Raw genomic sequence first — 14,647 nt, 5'->3', positions numbered from 1 at the left:
TCTTCTTTTCTGAGCAGCGTGAGGCGTGTTTATGCAAGAAGATCGATCTATGCAAGAGTTGATTCGCGTTCTATGGTTGTGCTCCGATCCCTTTATATCTGCGCTAGCTAAGCGCGCGAATGGCTTTTTAGATGATGCTAGTAACGCCTCCTTGTGGCGTTAGCGGTAAAAAAGTATTTAGTGCCGTTCTCTAACAGCGAGTGAGGGTTAAAACTTCAGGCCCCGGCGCCGATTTTCTTGTCGTCAGCAGCTAGTGGTGGCTAGTTACAAGTATCTGGATGACTTTGAAAGGTAGTCATTGACAAAATGACTCTCATCCCACACTACACAAGTTTCACACGTATATAGGATACAAGCATCCGGTAAGACACTTTCTCTGTGCCACTTACCCTTCTGAAACCCCTGCCATCCATATTTGCCTCCTTGTTGCACCTTCGCCCTTCTTCACCCATGTAGGGTACCCCTCCGCAGTTATGTTTGTCTACGCTGATTACATCAGCCTGCACCTAACGAACTGCCAGTGGTCTGTATCGGTTAAAAAGATGTCTCCGTTTGACTGTATCTAGAAATTACAAAGTCACATATATGTTTCATTTTGTTTTTAAAAGACCATCCAATTGGCCAGCTTCTTGATTTACCTTCAGAAACAACTGCTCTACTAATTACGACATATAACATTCGGTTAATTATCAGAACATTTTCAGGCTCTTATCTCCTTAGCCGTCTCATAAGTGTCACACTCGTACTTTCGATTTTCCTGTGCGAAAATGTAGGCCGACATATGAACCGCGTATGCTCTACGCGCTTCTTTAGCATTTTTAGGTGCCAAATCAATGGTACACGAAAACTATCCTAGAGCAGAATTCACACGTCACTTTGTTGCCCGTCTTGTATCATAGCCGTTGCTATGATCTGCTGTTGCTTAGAAAGCGTTTTGAGGTCGAGAGTCTTGCCTTTGCGCTAATCATGTAATATTAATTGCTGTTATCTTCTGTTGTCCATCTTCACAAAATTCGTTTCTGGTTATTCTGTTCTCCCGCACATACACGCGCATGCACACACACACCCACACGTTCTTTTTTTCAGTGTCTTCAAGGCTTCATTGCTTAACAAGTTCTAACAAGGGCTAACAAGCCCACTTTTCCGATGCAAGTAGGTCGACCCTTCAGTACGGTTCGGACTCCAGTGTTGCGTTACGATTGTTGTGCGTACGGAACGAAGTAAAAATAAGTCGCTTTGTTGTCCTCTTTCTCACTCACTCACTCACTCACTCTCTCTTTTTCTTGGTGTCTTTTCTTTCGTCTTTTATCAATTTCTCTATATAACTGCCTTATGCTGCATCCCCCTGGAGCCTTTCCATCAGACACACCTCCTAGTGGGTGCCCACTGCAACAGCAGCAGCAACACCAACAACAACAACAACAACAACAACACCACCACCACCACCAACAACAATAACAACAACAACAACAGCAACAGCAACAACTGCAACCGTAGGCTGCCGCCCATGCTGCGCTAATGACATGGTCATGATCAAGATGGTAATGAAAATTGGAGATAAAAGGGCATTGATTATGTTGATTGAAGTGTTGAGCAAATATCTACCACTGCTGCGTTGATACTGATGGCTGGACTGATAATGACAATTGTGAGACTGTGGCGCTGGTTGATTGATTGACTGTGAATTGTTGATTGATAATTGAGGTAATCTATGATTGATGACAATGTTAACTATCTGTGTGTACTGGGAGGGAGCGCGTGGTTGGTTGGCTGTGGAACTATTTTTGTAACTGTCTTTTTGCAATGGCAAAGCAAAAACCTCTTTGTCTTGGCAAGCAATTCTGGCAACCGCGAGCGAGCATATTTACTTGTACTTTCTATCTTTCTCTATACCTTTTACCTGCACGAGTGGGCGTGGTGTTATTGGAGTACGAACGAAAAACAAAATGTACTGCAACGCAACCAACGCTGGTTGACCGGCAAGTTACCGATCTGGGGGGCGGTCAGCAAGTTCCGCCTTTGTCCAGACGACAACTTAGCCGCCAACCAAAAACAAAAAAAAAAAAAATCAATCCTGTCTAGGGAGAAACGCAACAACTGGAGAAGGAGATGGCGATTGATGATGGATGAGATGATAATGGCTAATGATGGATGGATTGAATGCTACTTCTGCTGCTGCTGCTGCTGCTGCTGCTGCTGCTGCTACTGTTGATACTGGAAAACTAAATGGTGATGATTATGATTTGATAATGTGAAAGAAGCAGGCGCCAGAACTGCAACTGGTTTGCACGAGGTTTATCAACCTGTCAACAACACACGATGCCACCACCTCTGCCTCTCAACCCACCTACCTAGCGATCTCTGCCTGACTGTGTCATTGCCTTCCTGGGCGGTGACCCAAGAAGATATAAAGCAAAATATATTTCTCTCTCTCTCATATCAAAACAAACGAAGTTACCGGCCAGTCAACGTTACAGTGAGCGGCTTCGAGACCGGCGATGATGTTCAGGCAGGGAGGATACAGCAGTGGTGACGAATGCGTCGAGTTAAATCTTGCCCTGCCTTGATGGACGAGATGGCGCTTACGACTCTGATTGACCCTGTCCGTTCGTCGAATCTAGGCTGTTCCATAGCACTGTTACTACATCACGATCGTCACCCGGACTACAACCCTTCTACGACAAGGTCAGAAGACGGCAAACTACGCGGCGGGACCTCGTGGCAATCGGCCCGCCTATAGCGTGCCCTTTGGGCGCCCTGTGTGAATGCGCTTCGACACGGCGACTAGTGTTTAGGCCTATCTACCCAACCAGCTGTTCTGTATACGCGTCGTGCAGGTCGATCCATCAAGGTGAAGTAAGTTCATAAATCTATCAACAATCGAACACTACAACCAAAAATTTGGCGAACATATTTGCTTTGGGGTGCACGATACGGCGAACGTCTGTCATGTGGATATCAACAACCTCCCTGCATTTATTCATCCCTTCTTTTTTACCAATTCATCGTCCTATTGGATCCCGTGCTATTACTGTTCGTTGTCCTACATCTATTCTTTCTGTTATCTATCGCTCTTTCGTCACTGTGTGCCTTATCTATACGGTTGCTGTGGCCATATATATATCAATATATATATATGCAGCAACAGCTACGTGTGAGCGGGGCAGAATGGAGACGAATATTGAACGCGCGATGCACACTGCAGCCGATGCGATTCGACCGCAGGATTCCGTCTGTAGTTACTGACCTTTTTTTTTTTTCTACACATAACAACAATAGTAACAGTTACTGTAGCAGCATAAAAAGGGAACAGCAAACATACCATAACGCTCTACTCGTCCCTTTGTATGTGTCAGTGATCCGTTATGTGGTCTATCTCAGACGATGTAGAAACAATCGCACACTGGTCAATTACTACAGTATTGCTGCTATTATATCCGCCGCTATTACTACTAGCACTACTTGTACAAAGTGTTTATAATGATCTGTCTGTTTTAGTTGTTAACAAACATTACTATTGTCGACTATTGTTCATATCTATATCAAACAAATATAAGGAGTTTTATTCCGGCACTCAATCGCTATTGCAAAAACTGCTTTATTGTACTCATCGTTCGCCCGATCGTGGGACGGAGCGACAGGAAGGGGCCGTGGTGCGCTCGCCAGTCCCGTCGGTCCATGTTCTATGTGTGCGCTTTGAACCGCGACGAAAAACCTCGCCGTGGATCGTCGTCGATCGAACGTAGATGTTCATGTTTGAGACTAAACTTAAATTGGCTGAACCATGGAATGCTTCACCACGACGCCTCCTGGAACAACTGTGACTGTTTACCATGCCCGCTATCTTATTTCGTGGCAATCCGTCCCCGAGTTCTGTGTCCTGACTTGTACGCTTTGTCCTTTGTTAGCGAGGGCGGGCATGGTCATAGGTCGAGTTGCTTAGGGCGGTATGTCCCGTTTCTGACAAATGGGAGTTATGAAATGTAATCACAGTGACAACATAGCACACCGCATGCGCAATGGCCGTTGTAGAGAGAAGCAGAACAGTAACAAAAAACGAGTGGCGTACAACAACGAGAACACAGACACAGATGCAGACAACCGATTTTCACTGTGTCCTCCGACCGCCAAACAAATAGGACAGGATGAAAAAAGACGACTGAGTTTGGTTGATGCCGCTCTGGGTGCATGAGGGGTATAAGTGGTCATCTTATCGATGACAGACTATTAACAGCTGGTGATGCACACATATGTCTAAGTATATTCTATAAGTGTATTGCGAATCGATTCTTGACCTATCTATCTTTCTATCTATCTATCTCTCTACATATATATAAATACTAGTGCCGCTCAAAAGATATTCAGGGCAGATTTACGATCTTAGTATTTTTAAAGTGGCTTTGTACCCGAAGGGTCGAAAAATTTCGAGGTATGATCGTAAATTTGCTCGAAATATTTTTTTGAGTGGCAATAATCAGGCGAAGCAAGTGAAGTACTATTTTTGAGTCCTCATTAAAAAATGTAAATATCTTACACAATGGTAGTGTCTTAGCTAATAGGTTAAAAAAAAAAAAAAAAAAAAACAGTCAGCGAAACAACTGTGCAGTTTTCGATAGAGATGTTTATTCTGTTGAGGCCATTGTACGTTGTCTTGTATTCTATGTTCTGTCGATGGTTCTGATTTCGTGTCTAAAGGGAAAACTTCTAACGATATCCGACGACCTTCAAGATCACTTTAAGAATGGAAATATCATAGTTCGGTAACAACGCCTGTGTCGTTGATTGAATCCGATGAAGTTCTATCCTTCTATGGGATAATGTAGCTTAAATTCGGATTTAAATTTAAATTCGGTAGACAGTTCCTCAATTTGGTTCGGGACAAGGGTAAATTCTTTTAACGTTCTAGGAAGCATTTTTTTTTTATTTATAGAATCAGTAATTCGGATAAATGCATCTAGTGCCACGAACTACATAAATGTAAATTTGTCTGACACTGTCAAATTGACATGGTAAATAACGTATGTTATGGACTATATATCGAACAGAATTTTTAGGTTTGCCCTGAGTTTGTTTCGATAACGCTCTTTTACAGAATCTTTGTTAGGTCCACTCAAAAATATCTCGCTGTATCTCTGGTACTTAACAAGCTTCGTTGATTTAGTTAGGATCTAAAGGCGAGGCGAAACGACGTTACGGAGCACCACTCTATTCAGAAGAGGAAAAGTAATCTGCCTTATTATATGATGTGCCAACTGTTGAAAATAACGGTTTCGAAAGAGTTGGTTTCCAGTACTATGTCTGCTACATACTAGCCGGAGAAATGGGTTTCATCCAAGACGATTACTGAGATGGCGTCCTTACTATCCAGCCGCAACTAGGTTCACGAATCTACTACATTCGTTGATAATTTTAGTTGTGGATTGGTGCTTTTTTATTGTGGGGTTCCGGATTTCGTGTTGTGTGGTTAAATGGGACCGGGTTTTGCATCTTTTTCTTTCTACTTGATGTCGTTGTGGTCGTTCCTTAAGTACTTACTATTCTTCGACCTTTGCAACGGCGTACGCTTGAATGTGCTGCATACAAGAAGCTAAGCAATCACAAGCCGGTTCGATTTTCCTTTACCAATCTGTGTGTTTTTCATGACATTTTTATTACTATTAAAAACTATTCTCATTTTTAACATTGCAGGGCAATTGATTGGTAACGATTATATTGTCTTGTGTTATATGTCATTTTAGGTAAAACGACTAAGGAAAATGTTTATATTTAGTAGGTCAATAATAATAAATCCAAAATGTCTACCCATCACACACATTATTACGTTGACAATATCGAACAGTAGTGATATTAATAATAATCAATATTAATTTTCTTCTTCTTTGATGGGTGACTAACCGAACTAACACTTGGTTGGCCCGTTAAAGGTGAATTTATCTCACCGGCAAGTAAGTAAACATGGTTCTGCTGTGATTAAGTAAAATTGACTGGTTTCAGTAATTAATTAATTAATTGGTTCAGTGGTCTGTAACTAATTGGCCGAGGGAGTATGGTGATGTGCTAGTTGGTCTTTTCTAAATAAATTTACTCGTTGATTGGCTTACTCCAGACTTTACTCTCCGTGTCTTGCCCTCGTCCACAATATTTTCGCTGACCACTTGGTGAGGGTTAGTTAGCCAGGTACCTGCGGCCTGATTTCTGCTGTCTGTCGTTGGCCCCCCTCAGCAGCTCCTCGTACCTTCTAACAAAGGCCATCGAAACTTTTCCCTTGCATATTGTGTCGTGGAGTCTATCACCCGTGCTTCTGCCTGACTTTTGGGTGTACACTTGAACGCCGTTTATATGTAGATGCATACGCGAATGGCGGGGATCTGTACGAGCGCGTCTGCGACTGTACGCGGGATTTAGATGGATATTCGTGTGTCTAGAAACAGATGTAATTTCACTATTTGAATCTGGTTTGGGGCTCGCGTGCTATGGCCACTTGGACGCATTTCGGCAATCGCAATTGATAACGTAATTTGCTTAATGTGTTCCCGGTATGCGCGTGTCTGCGGGTGCAGTTGGAATTGGCGTATATGCAAGTACTATACTGCTCCACTACCGTTGTGATTCATTGATATATGTTAATGGTTGGAGAAAAAAAAAAGAACACCTTCATATTTTGGTAACCACAAAATATATGTATACAACGCCTAAATTGCTTTAGCTCTTAGCATTTTCTCATGGATGCGTTCATTTCATCTGATAGTAGGATGACTATTTCACATTGTTGCAATATGACGACATATTCTTTTTTCCTAGATTGTTTGACAATATAGTAGAATGCAACATTTGTTTGTGTTTGTATTTATGACCGGATTGATGTTGGCAATAATCTTATCTTAGGTACCTTTGTGAAAAACACTTGTCTCCTTTATCTAAGTCCCGTGTTGTCAAGGCCACTCGTGTGAGCTGTGATTGTCGTCGTCTTAGTCATCCTAAATGTCAGTGGTGAAGATGTCATGAGGTTCTTAATGCTAATTCGAGTGCGGACTCCACAAAGACAGAAGCAGTTGCTTTGCAACGGTATGAGATGGCACCAACTTCGGTTTCCATTACGTATTATATTTATATATTATATATATATATATAAGGAAAATTTTCATTTTCCTTGTCGCGATTAGTTAATTTTTGGTCTGCGACTAAGGGCTTGAACTACCGCTCCGCACTGCATCGCAAAGGGTCGCAAGCGAAAACAATGACTGAAATGAGCTCAAAAGCAATTGAATTAGTAAAGTAATGAAACTGTTACAAACAAACAAACAAATAAGACGCGCGTGTGAAGCGTAACAATAACAGATAGCAATGTCATGCCTATGTATTATCGTGTGTAATGATCCTATACTGTGAATGCTAAGCAATGCTACTGCTTTTATTGCTGCTGAGGGTGGATATGCAATTAGAGGGGGGCAACTGCACGCTTCAGGGCAGCACGAGGAGGCCTAACTTTTCAACTTGTCTTGTAGGTGAATAACGCCACCGCTCGCACTCAGACCAAGAAACCCGCCAACTCGGCCGGTAAGTAAAGGAGCATATATGCGCATATTCTCGATTCATCTACCTCTCGTTCCTTGCTACGGTCCACATGAACCATCTCACAGTGTACAAATCAGTTAATATAGAAAAAATTCAACTGTACCTTTACCAAAATCACTTGATTAGAACCAGGTTATTATTCATGTACTGTTGACGGCTAGATAATTGGACAATTTTAGCAAATTGAATTTTTGCTTCATATTATATGATAACACTAGGTAAAATGAAGGAGGAAAATATTAGTATCCTGCGCGTAGTGTAGTACAATTATATATATATATATTAGTTGTTTGTAGTGCGCATCAGCTTAATTTCACTGTTTATCATTGTCGCCTCATTGAATTTCCGTGCATTCATTCTAGGTTACATGTAGCTGTAACTTGTCGTTATTTAAATCGTTTTCGCTCTCTTTGTGTTTATTCGTCGTCCAATGCAATTTCTCGTTGTTCCTTTGTTCCAGCCAATATGGCCGCAGCGGCCGCCGCAGATTTACCGCTGGTCGCGGCGCTTAGGGGCGCGGCCCTACAGCGAGGTCGGGCGGGTGCCCTGGGCGGCGCGAATGGTACTCGAGGCGGCCACGGTGGGGTAGTGCCGCACCACGGAGGCGCCGGTGCCGCCTCTGCCGCCACCGCGGCCGCAGCCCAGCTGGCTCTTGCAGCCGCAACGGGCAGGCTCGCACCCTCGCCCCTAGCCGCTCTGACCGCCGCCTACCAGCAGGCCGCTGATCCGTTTTTAGCTGCTGCGTACGCCAACGTTGCCGCCGCCGCGGCCTCCGCTACCGGACAGACCACCGCATTACCGGTATGTGATCAAGTGCGCAAACATTAACGCTCAATTGAGGGGGTGCCGTAGATGGGCATATATAATGTAACGTACCTTATATATATTTTCAAGCCTAGCGTCTGATCTGTTACGCTCTAGTGAAAAAAAGAACGACTTAAGGAACGAGTTTAAAATAAGCCCTGCAGTGAAACATTATAGTCAAAGATTTGTCACTGAAATAACCGCATTATTTTAGTGAATCAAGTTTGTGGCTATTACGGGATACGATAGATTTTTGCTGAAAGACTAACGGATCATAGAGGATCATTTAATTCAGTAAGCGGAAATTTTACTTATTTACGGTTCGGCACATTTTTATTAAGCATCTATTACTTTAAGAGCACATATTTCCAATATTCCTAATATACGATAATTTCACTACTATCTTTAAGGGCTGGTGGGCTATTGCAGTTTGCGTCTTATAAGATTAAACTCTGTCTTCCTACGAATAAATTTTACGTTGGTTGAACTGTGCCTGTTGAATGATCTGTGCCTAGCATTGAAGATCACCATGGCTCAGTTGCTACAAAGGTATGGCTTAGCAGAAAGACGAATTCCGCTCAAGATGAAATTGAGTGAACAAATAACGGTGGAATGGAATTGGACCTATGAACATACTTGATTGCTAACACACGTTTCGTTTCATGTGCTTGTTCCTTTATTTGTTTGTATCCATCACTACGTCATGGTTTTTTGTATTTCCCGTTTGCGCGGCGCCATTTGTCGCCTTCGGTGGCCTCCAATCTCTGCTATACGCAACATAGGCCAACTATGCCAATGCAGCCTACACAGCAGCTGTGGCTAGACAGTACGTTGCAGCCGCGGCCACTCAACCCGCAGCAGCGACCGCTGCCCAGCTTGCAGCCGCTACGGCCGGAGCCTATCCGGGACATCCGGGCCATCTCGCCAATCCAGCCAATGCGGCGGCCATGTATTATGCCGCCGCCCAGGCCGCTCAGGCTGCCCAGGCCGCCCAGGCCGGTGCGGGAGTGGCCGGTTACCCCGGTGCGGCAGGACAAACCGCAGCTGACCCCTATCAACAGTTCGCCGCCGCAGGACAAGCCGCTGCCGCCATCGGACCCATTGCCGGCTACGGGGTAGGCTAAATAGCAAGAATTGACTAACATAAGTTCTACTCACTACTGTAGGCATTATTATAAAAAAAATTACAAAACCAAAAGAAATTAAAATTGAAGCGTTAATGCCAGTCGATTTGTCGTCAATATCAATTTTATTAAAATGCATTTGAGGTTCGGTCTTGAAAAGTGATTATGATCATCGGTGTCAATTCAACCACAAACGGGTCTTTTTTTCCTTATAGATTTCCATTATCACCTAGGCAATTGAAAGACAACCGGTACAACTATGTACCTGTCACTAGTTGACAAAAAAGCGTAGTGAAGTATTCCTGAGACTCAAAACAGCATTAGGTCGCATAACTTCAGCCTGTACGCAAAAAGCAGTCAACGTATACCTATTTCCGCTTATGCTGACATAACGAAGAACGGTTCAGGAAACATTTCATTCCCTTCGTGTTACAATGAACAAATACTCTAACACTGCTATACTGAATAGCTGAAGTAAAATTCTTTAAAGAAATCAGACGATTTATGTAATATATATGTTTACTGTGCGAATCGCTGGATTTCTTGAGTGTCTAAAGAAATTTACATCTATCTCTCTAGCCATCTTATAGCATACATCTCTAGCTTATCTGTGCCATCGCCGTCGTTTTCTGCGTCTTCGTGCGATGTACCTTTGCTGTACGCTGACCGTATCCTTTGTTTCTCTTTGTCCGTTTGCAATTTCCCAGAGCATTGCCGCTGCCCAAAATGCTGCCGCCGCAGCTCAGAATGCTGCCGGTGCGCCGGCGGGCCAAGGAGCGGCCGCGGCCGCACAGACCAATGCGGCGCAGGCCGAGATCCTCCGTCGACTGCAACAGTCAAGGCTCAATCCTACCTTGCAGAGCGCCGCCGTATACCGAAGTGGATACAATCGCTTTACACCCTATTAAACCATCAACAGTGACGATACAGCACGCCCAGCCAATTCATCATCGATCACTCGTGTCTCGATCGAAAATCTGCAGCATCCGGACGAGGACGTTGACGGCACGAGGGCAAGACGAAAAAATCAAGCACTATGAAGAATTAACGAGATACGATGAAGCACGCAGGCAGCCAACACAGAGAACGTCCACCATCACTGTCTTTTAATGGCGAAACATGCGAAAAAAACAAGATGACTAAACATGTGCCCGTTTCGTTATGACGTGTTGTTTATCGACGGACGTCGAAGGACACAGGCACATGTATATACGTACATAATTACAGATGGCCAACGTTCACAATACTGTTGGTTGCACGGCGACTAGCTGAAAAAGGCGACAATGATAAGAATGGTGACCACTGATGATGATAACGAAACAAACGCAGAAATATAAATGGCCTGTACTCGAGAGCGAGCGTCTCTAGTAGGACGAGGTAGCCACCGAATCGACTGCAGCTACTAAAGGACTCTAGAATTATCGTCAGATGACTGACGAGTATCATTACAAATAACAATATGAAGTAAACTGCTTGCAAAATGGCAATTTCGCTTAATGACCGACTGCTAGAAACATGCATGGGTATGAAACCTAGACGAAATGGACGGAATATAGCGAGAGGAAGTTGACAAACAGCACGTCGGCGGTCTACCAGATTGTTTTCTCTTAAAAATAAACAAGGTCCAAATACAAACGAGAAACGTTGGTAGAATAATAGGCAGCGGCAGAAAACGGTCTTAATAAATTGATTACACGATTATATATCCCGTACGTGCCCAGGCGTAACAGTGATGTCGAAGTTGGTGCGAAGCTGGAAGATTGATTGATGGTAAGAAGTCATCTTCAAGGAAGCTCTTATCCTATACACAGTGCGAGCAGTCACAATTGAACGAATAATGAAAGTGAAGACTCCGGAAACCAAAGCGGAAAAAAGTGACTACAGTTGACAAAACAGCTCTGAGCACCTTGTCCAGGTTGATAGACGTTCAAGCGAGGTAAAATGACTGATGATTAAGGAGAGGAAGCTCGACGGAATGACAATCCGGCGTGCCAACAAGCGACTCGCGCGGATAACGACACACTTCCTACTTTAATCGCACGCGGGCTCGAGAGAACCTTAACCGGGCAAGGGCATGCTTTGGATCAAGTGTACTTACGAAGACTGACAAAAAGCTAAAAATGAAGCTGAAAAGCAGAAAAGGCAATCCAGAAGCGAGCGGAAAAATGAAAATATATAGTGACAATTAGGGTATTGATGATAATGACGACGGGCGCGTAGGACGAAACCGAAAATTTATTCATTCACATAATATTTCGAAAGTAAAACAGACAGAAGTAGAAGTTCACTTTTTGGCACCTAACATTTTGCCGAACCCCATTAGAGAACTTGGCCGAACGGGAAGTCCAATGATACAAATTCGGAATCGGAGATGACAGTTCATTGAAACCTAGTTCTATGTATTTTTCTCGAAACAATATAAGACAAGTAAACTAAACAGTAACTGAAAAAGCGAAAAGCTGAGTAGAACGGAAGATGTACACAGAGAACTGTTATGTACGTTATTTGTATGGATTGCGTTACGAGGGATCGGCAAGGCGAAAAGGGCCGGAGTGATGGACGAATAGCTTGATCGTCGATTAGTCTTTGAGAATAGATATACTCGAAAGAAAACACGTTCACGCGCGTACTTAGACACGTCGATATACCAATACGCTGGCACATCGGGACAGGAAAAGCATCGTGGTAATCGTGTGTGAACATACAGGCACATTTGTTGCCCCGGGGGGTAAACAAAAGCGATCGCCTTTTTGGTCGGCGTCACGCTTTCGAACACTACCGTCGCGACGTAGCCGCCAAAATGTTCATTGTATTTCGTTTGGCTTCAGTCCGCAGAAAAGTCGTTTAGGCCCGTAACCTAGATTTATTTTGATACCTAACTACTCCGGGGCTTTTTTTGGTCAGTAGTGCCTCAAGTAGAGACACAAGAGCCAAATAGGGCAGTTTTCGATTACGAACGCTAAAAACGATCGAGCTCTAATACTCGTTTTCCTGCTTTTGTTTTGTGACTCGTTCTATTTTGCACTTGACGGCATTTGATAAAGCACGGCCTTAGCATGGAGTTTGAATATGAATTGTCAATAATGATATTATCACGATTACTAGTATATATATTATAATATTGAATATAATCAATACATTATTGATACAATCAATCAATCAATCCTACATGATGATGACTATTAACAATATTTTTGCTAGCATGTAACTAGTAGCATCGTATTATATACATGTGTAATGATCGTATTTGTTTGGTATGATGAGAGACTCGAACCTGGCTGATTCACTCAGGGGTGCCTCTCTTTTACCATGACATTATCGCTATAATATGAGATATTGTTACCACCCTCTAGCGATCATAATCATTGCTATTACGACTATATGAATATGAGTCTCATTATCGTTTTGGTGACGTAGATAGACAACAAGAACTTCATTTATTATTACGCTGTGTGTGTGTATATATATACACGATAAGTATGATGAGAAGGTTTTTTTTTACATACACACTGTATTTCTTCGCTCTGTGCGCGTATGCGATTTGGTTGCAAGCTTCAATACAAACCCACCAATGCTCAAGGATGCTAGTCTCTTTCTGCGTTTAGTCTTGAGATGAGTTTTGCAATGGGAATGAGCCGCTCACCTCCCACCGTGCCATGGCGGGAAGCTAACGCAAAAAAAAATAGGTGTCGCTTTGAAAAAGTGAACAATTTGAAAATTAGCGCGGGTAGCCAAATTCAAACGCCGATATATGGATTAGCCTCTCGGCATCGATCCTGTATCGCGACAATAACGCGGCCTGTCGTCACCATAGTAGTAACGGGATCCGATAGATTCGTTTTTGGTAACGAGTTTCTTAATGCTGAGGCCCTACGGCGCCCAGGGGAGCGTCGCGTATGCGATACAGTATCAGGAAAAACATACAAATAGAACAAACATGCTTTAACGCTTAAAGTGGCCGTTTTAGTCGGCATCTCCAAGCAGAAAATAGCGGATAGTTTCTGTTGGCATGATTGATGATATGGTCGTATGAATAACAACCGATGTAGCAGCAGTAGTAGTAATGCGAATCAGTACGATGGAAAAAAAAAGCAAAAAACACACAGCAGTGTATGAACACATCATCAATAATACCAGTCAATCAATAGCAAAACAATGTAACCTCCCCGCGACATTATATATATATATATATACATACAATCTCATTCAATCATCAACCAGTGTATAATATAGTATCAATGTATGTTAACAAGACGACGAATGAAATCCGACTCATGAATCGTTTCCTTATTAGTGAACCATTTACACAACATATATCCACCCTAAGTAATTGATTGATTGCCGTCAACTTTGTCAGACAGTGAACGGAACGCCCATAGTAACTTAACAGGCATATACAATTCAAGCAATATAATATGCGTATTCTTGGTATACGTGTGGGCTCCGCTAAGAACAATTCGATTGTCATCCTCTTCTTTGCAATACGGTATTACTGAATACAGTCGCGACGCAATTTGTGAGTACTGGAAAATGGCGCACGTATGACGTCGGTATGTTGCACGACTCTAGCACTGGCAACTGCCACCAAAGGTCCTGCCTCGATACGGACGCTACACGCAGCCCCATATATGCTCTCCATATAACACACCCTAAACCTAAACTTTACCTAGTAACCTCTTACGACGTAGCCTATTACACGAATATTTGATTAAAACAAAAAAAAATTGGATGATTACAAGTATCATCGGCGTGGTATTTAGGAAATGGCAGCATCTCGTTACTTCAGATGTTTGGCATCTACGTGTCGGTAAACATAACAGTGATAATAATATAGGATAGCGAACACGGCAAATCATATGTAGTAGAAGAACGGATCATATACAGCAGTTGACCCTATCATAGTAACATGATTATGATAACTTGTAACAATGATGCTATGACTATTGCACACTCCAAATTATCCTCTAAATGTTTAACAAGTATTATATCGAGTAGAAAAGATATGGCGATGGAAGCATCAACTGGCTATCTATGAGTGGTAATAACAGGAGGCATAGGCTTACTACGCACTCGTATACCTCTTAGCGATCGATCACAATGCTATAGCGACGAGGGGGCTGACCTCCTAATGGGGACAGATGTGC

At 43.0% G+C, this 14,647-nt stretch overlaps 1 protein-coding gene across 12 annotated transcripts in view; it reads left to right on the top strand.

Moving 5' to 3' along the window:
• The window catches only part of LOC111252022 (uncharacterized), a 121,691-nt gene extending 107,913 nt beyond the window's left edge, over positions 1–13,778 (top strand). For 11 of the 12 annotated variants that reach the window (XM_086991429.1, XM_086991428.1, XM_086991427.1 and 8 more), the window contains 5 exons: positions 5,925–5,945; positions 7,506–7,557; positions 8,036–8,376; positions 9,162–9,494; positions 10,211–13,778. In XM_086991429.1, coding sequence (XP_086847555.1) covers positions 5,925–5,945; positions 7,506–7,557; positions 8,036–8,376; positions 9,162–9,494; positions 10,211–10,411 — 948 coding nt within the window. In that variant the 3' untranslated portion in view covers positions 10,412–13,778. The remainder of the gene's footprint in view (positions 1–5,924; positions 5,946–7,505; positions 7,558–8,035; positions 8,377–9,161; positions 9,495–10,210) is intronic. The other variant, XM_022809322.2, reaches the window with a different exon arrangement.
• Positions 13,779–14,647: the final 869 nt, after the last annotated feature.

This window comes from Varroa destructor, unplaced genomic scaffold (genome assembly GCF_002443255.2).
Source record: "Varroa destructor unplaced genomic scaffold, Vdes_3.0 BEIS01000005.1, whole genome shotgun sequence".
Taxonomy (NCBI): Eukaryota; Metazoa; Arthropoda; class Arachnida; order Mesostigmata; family Varroidae; genus Varroa; species Varroa destructor.
Note: the sequence above shows the minus strand (reverse complement) of the source record. Positions and strands in the feature narration are given on the sequence as shown.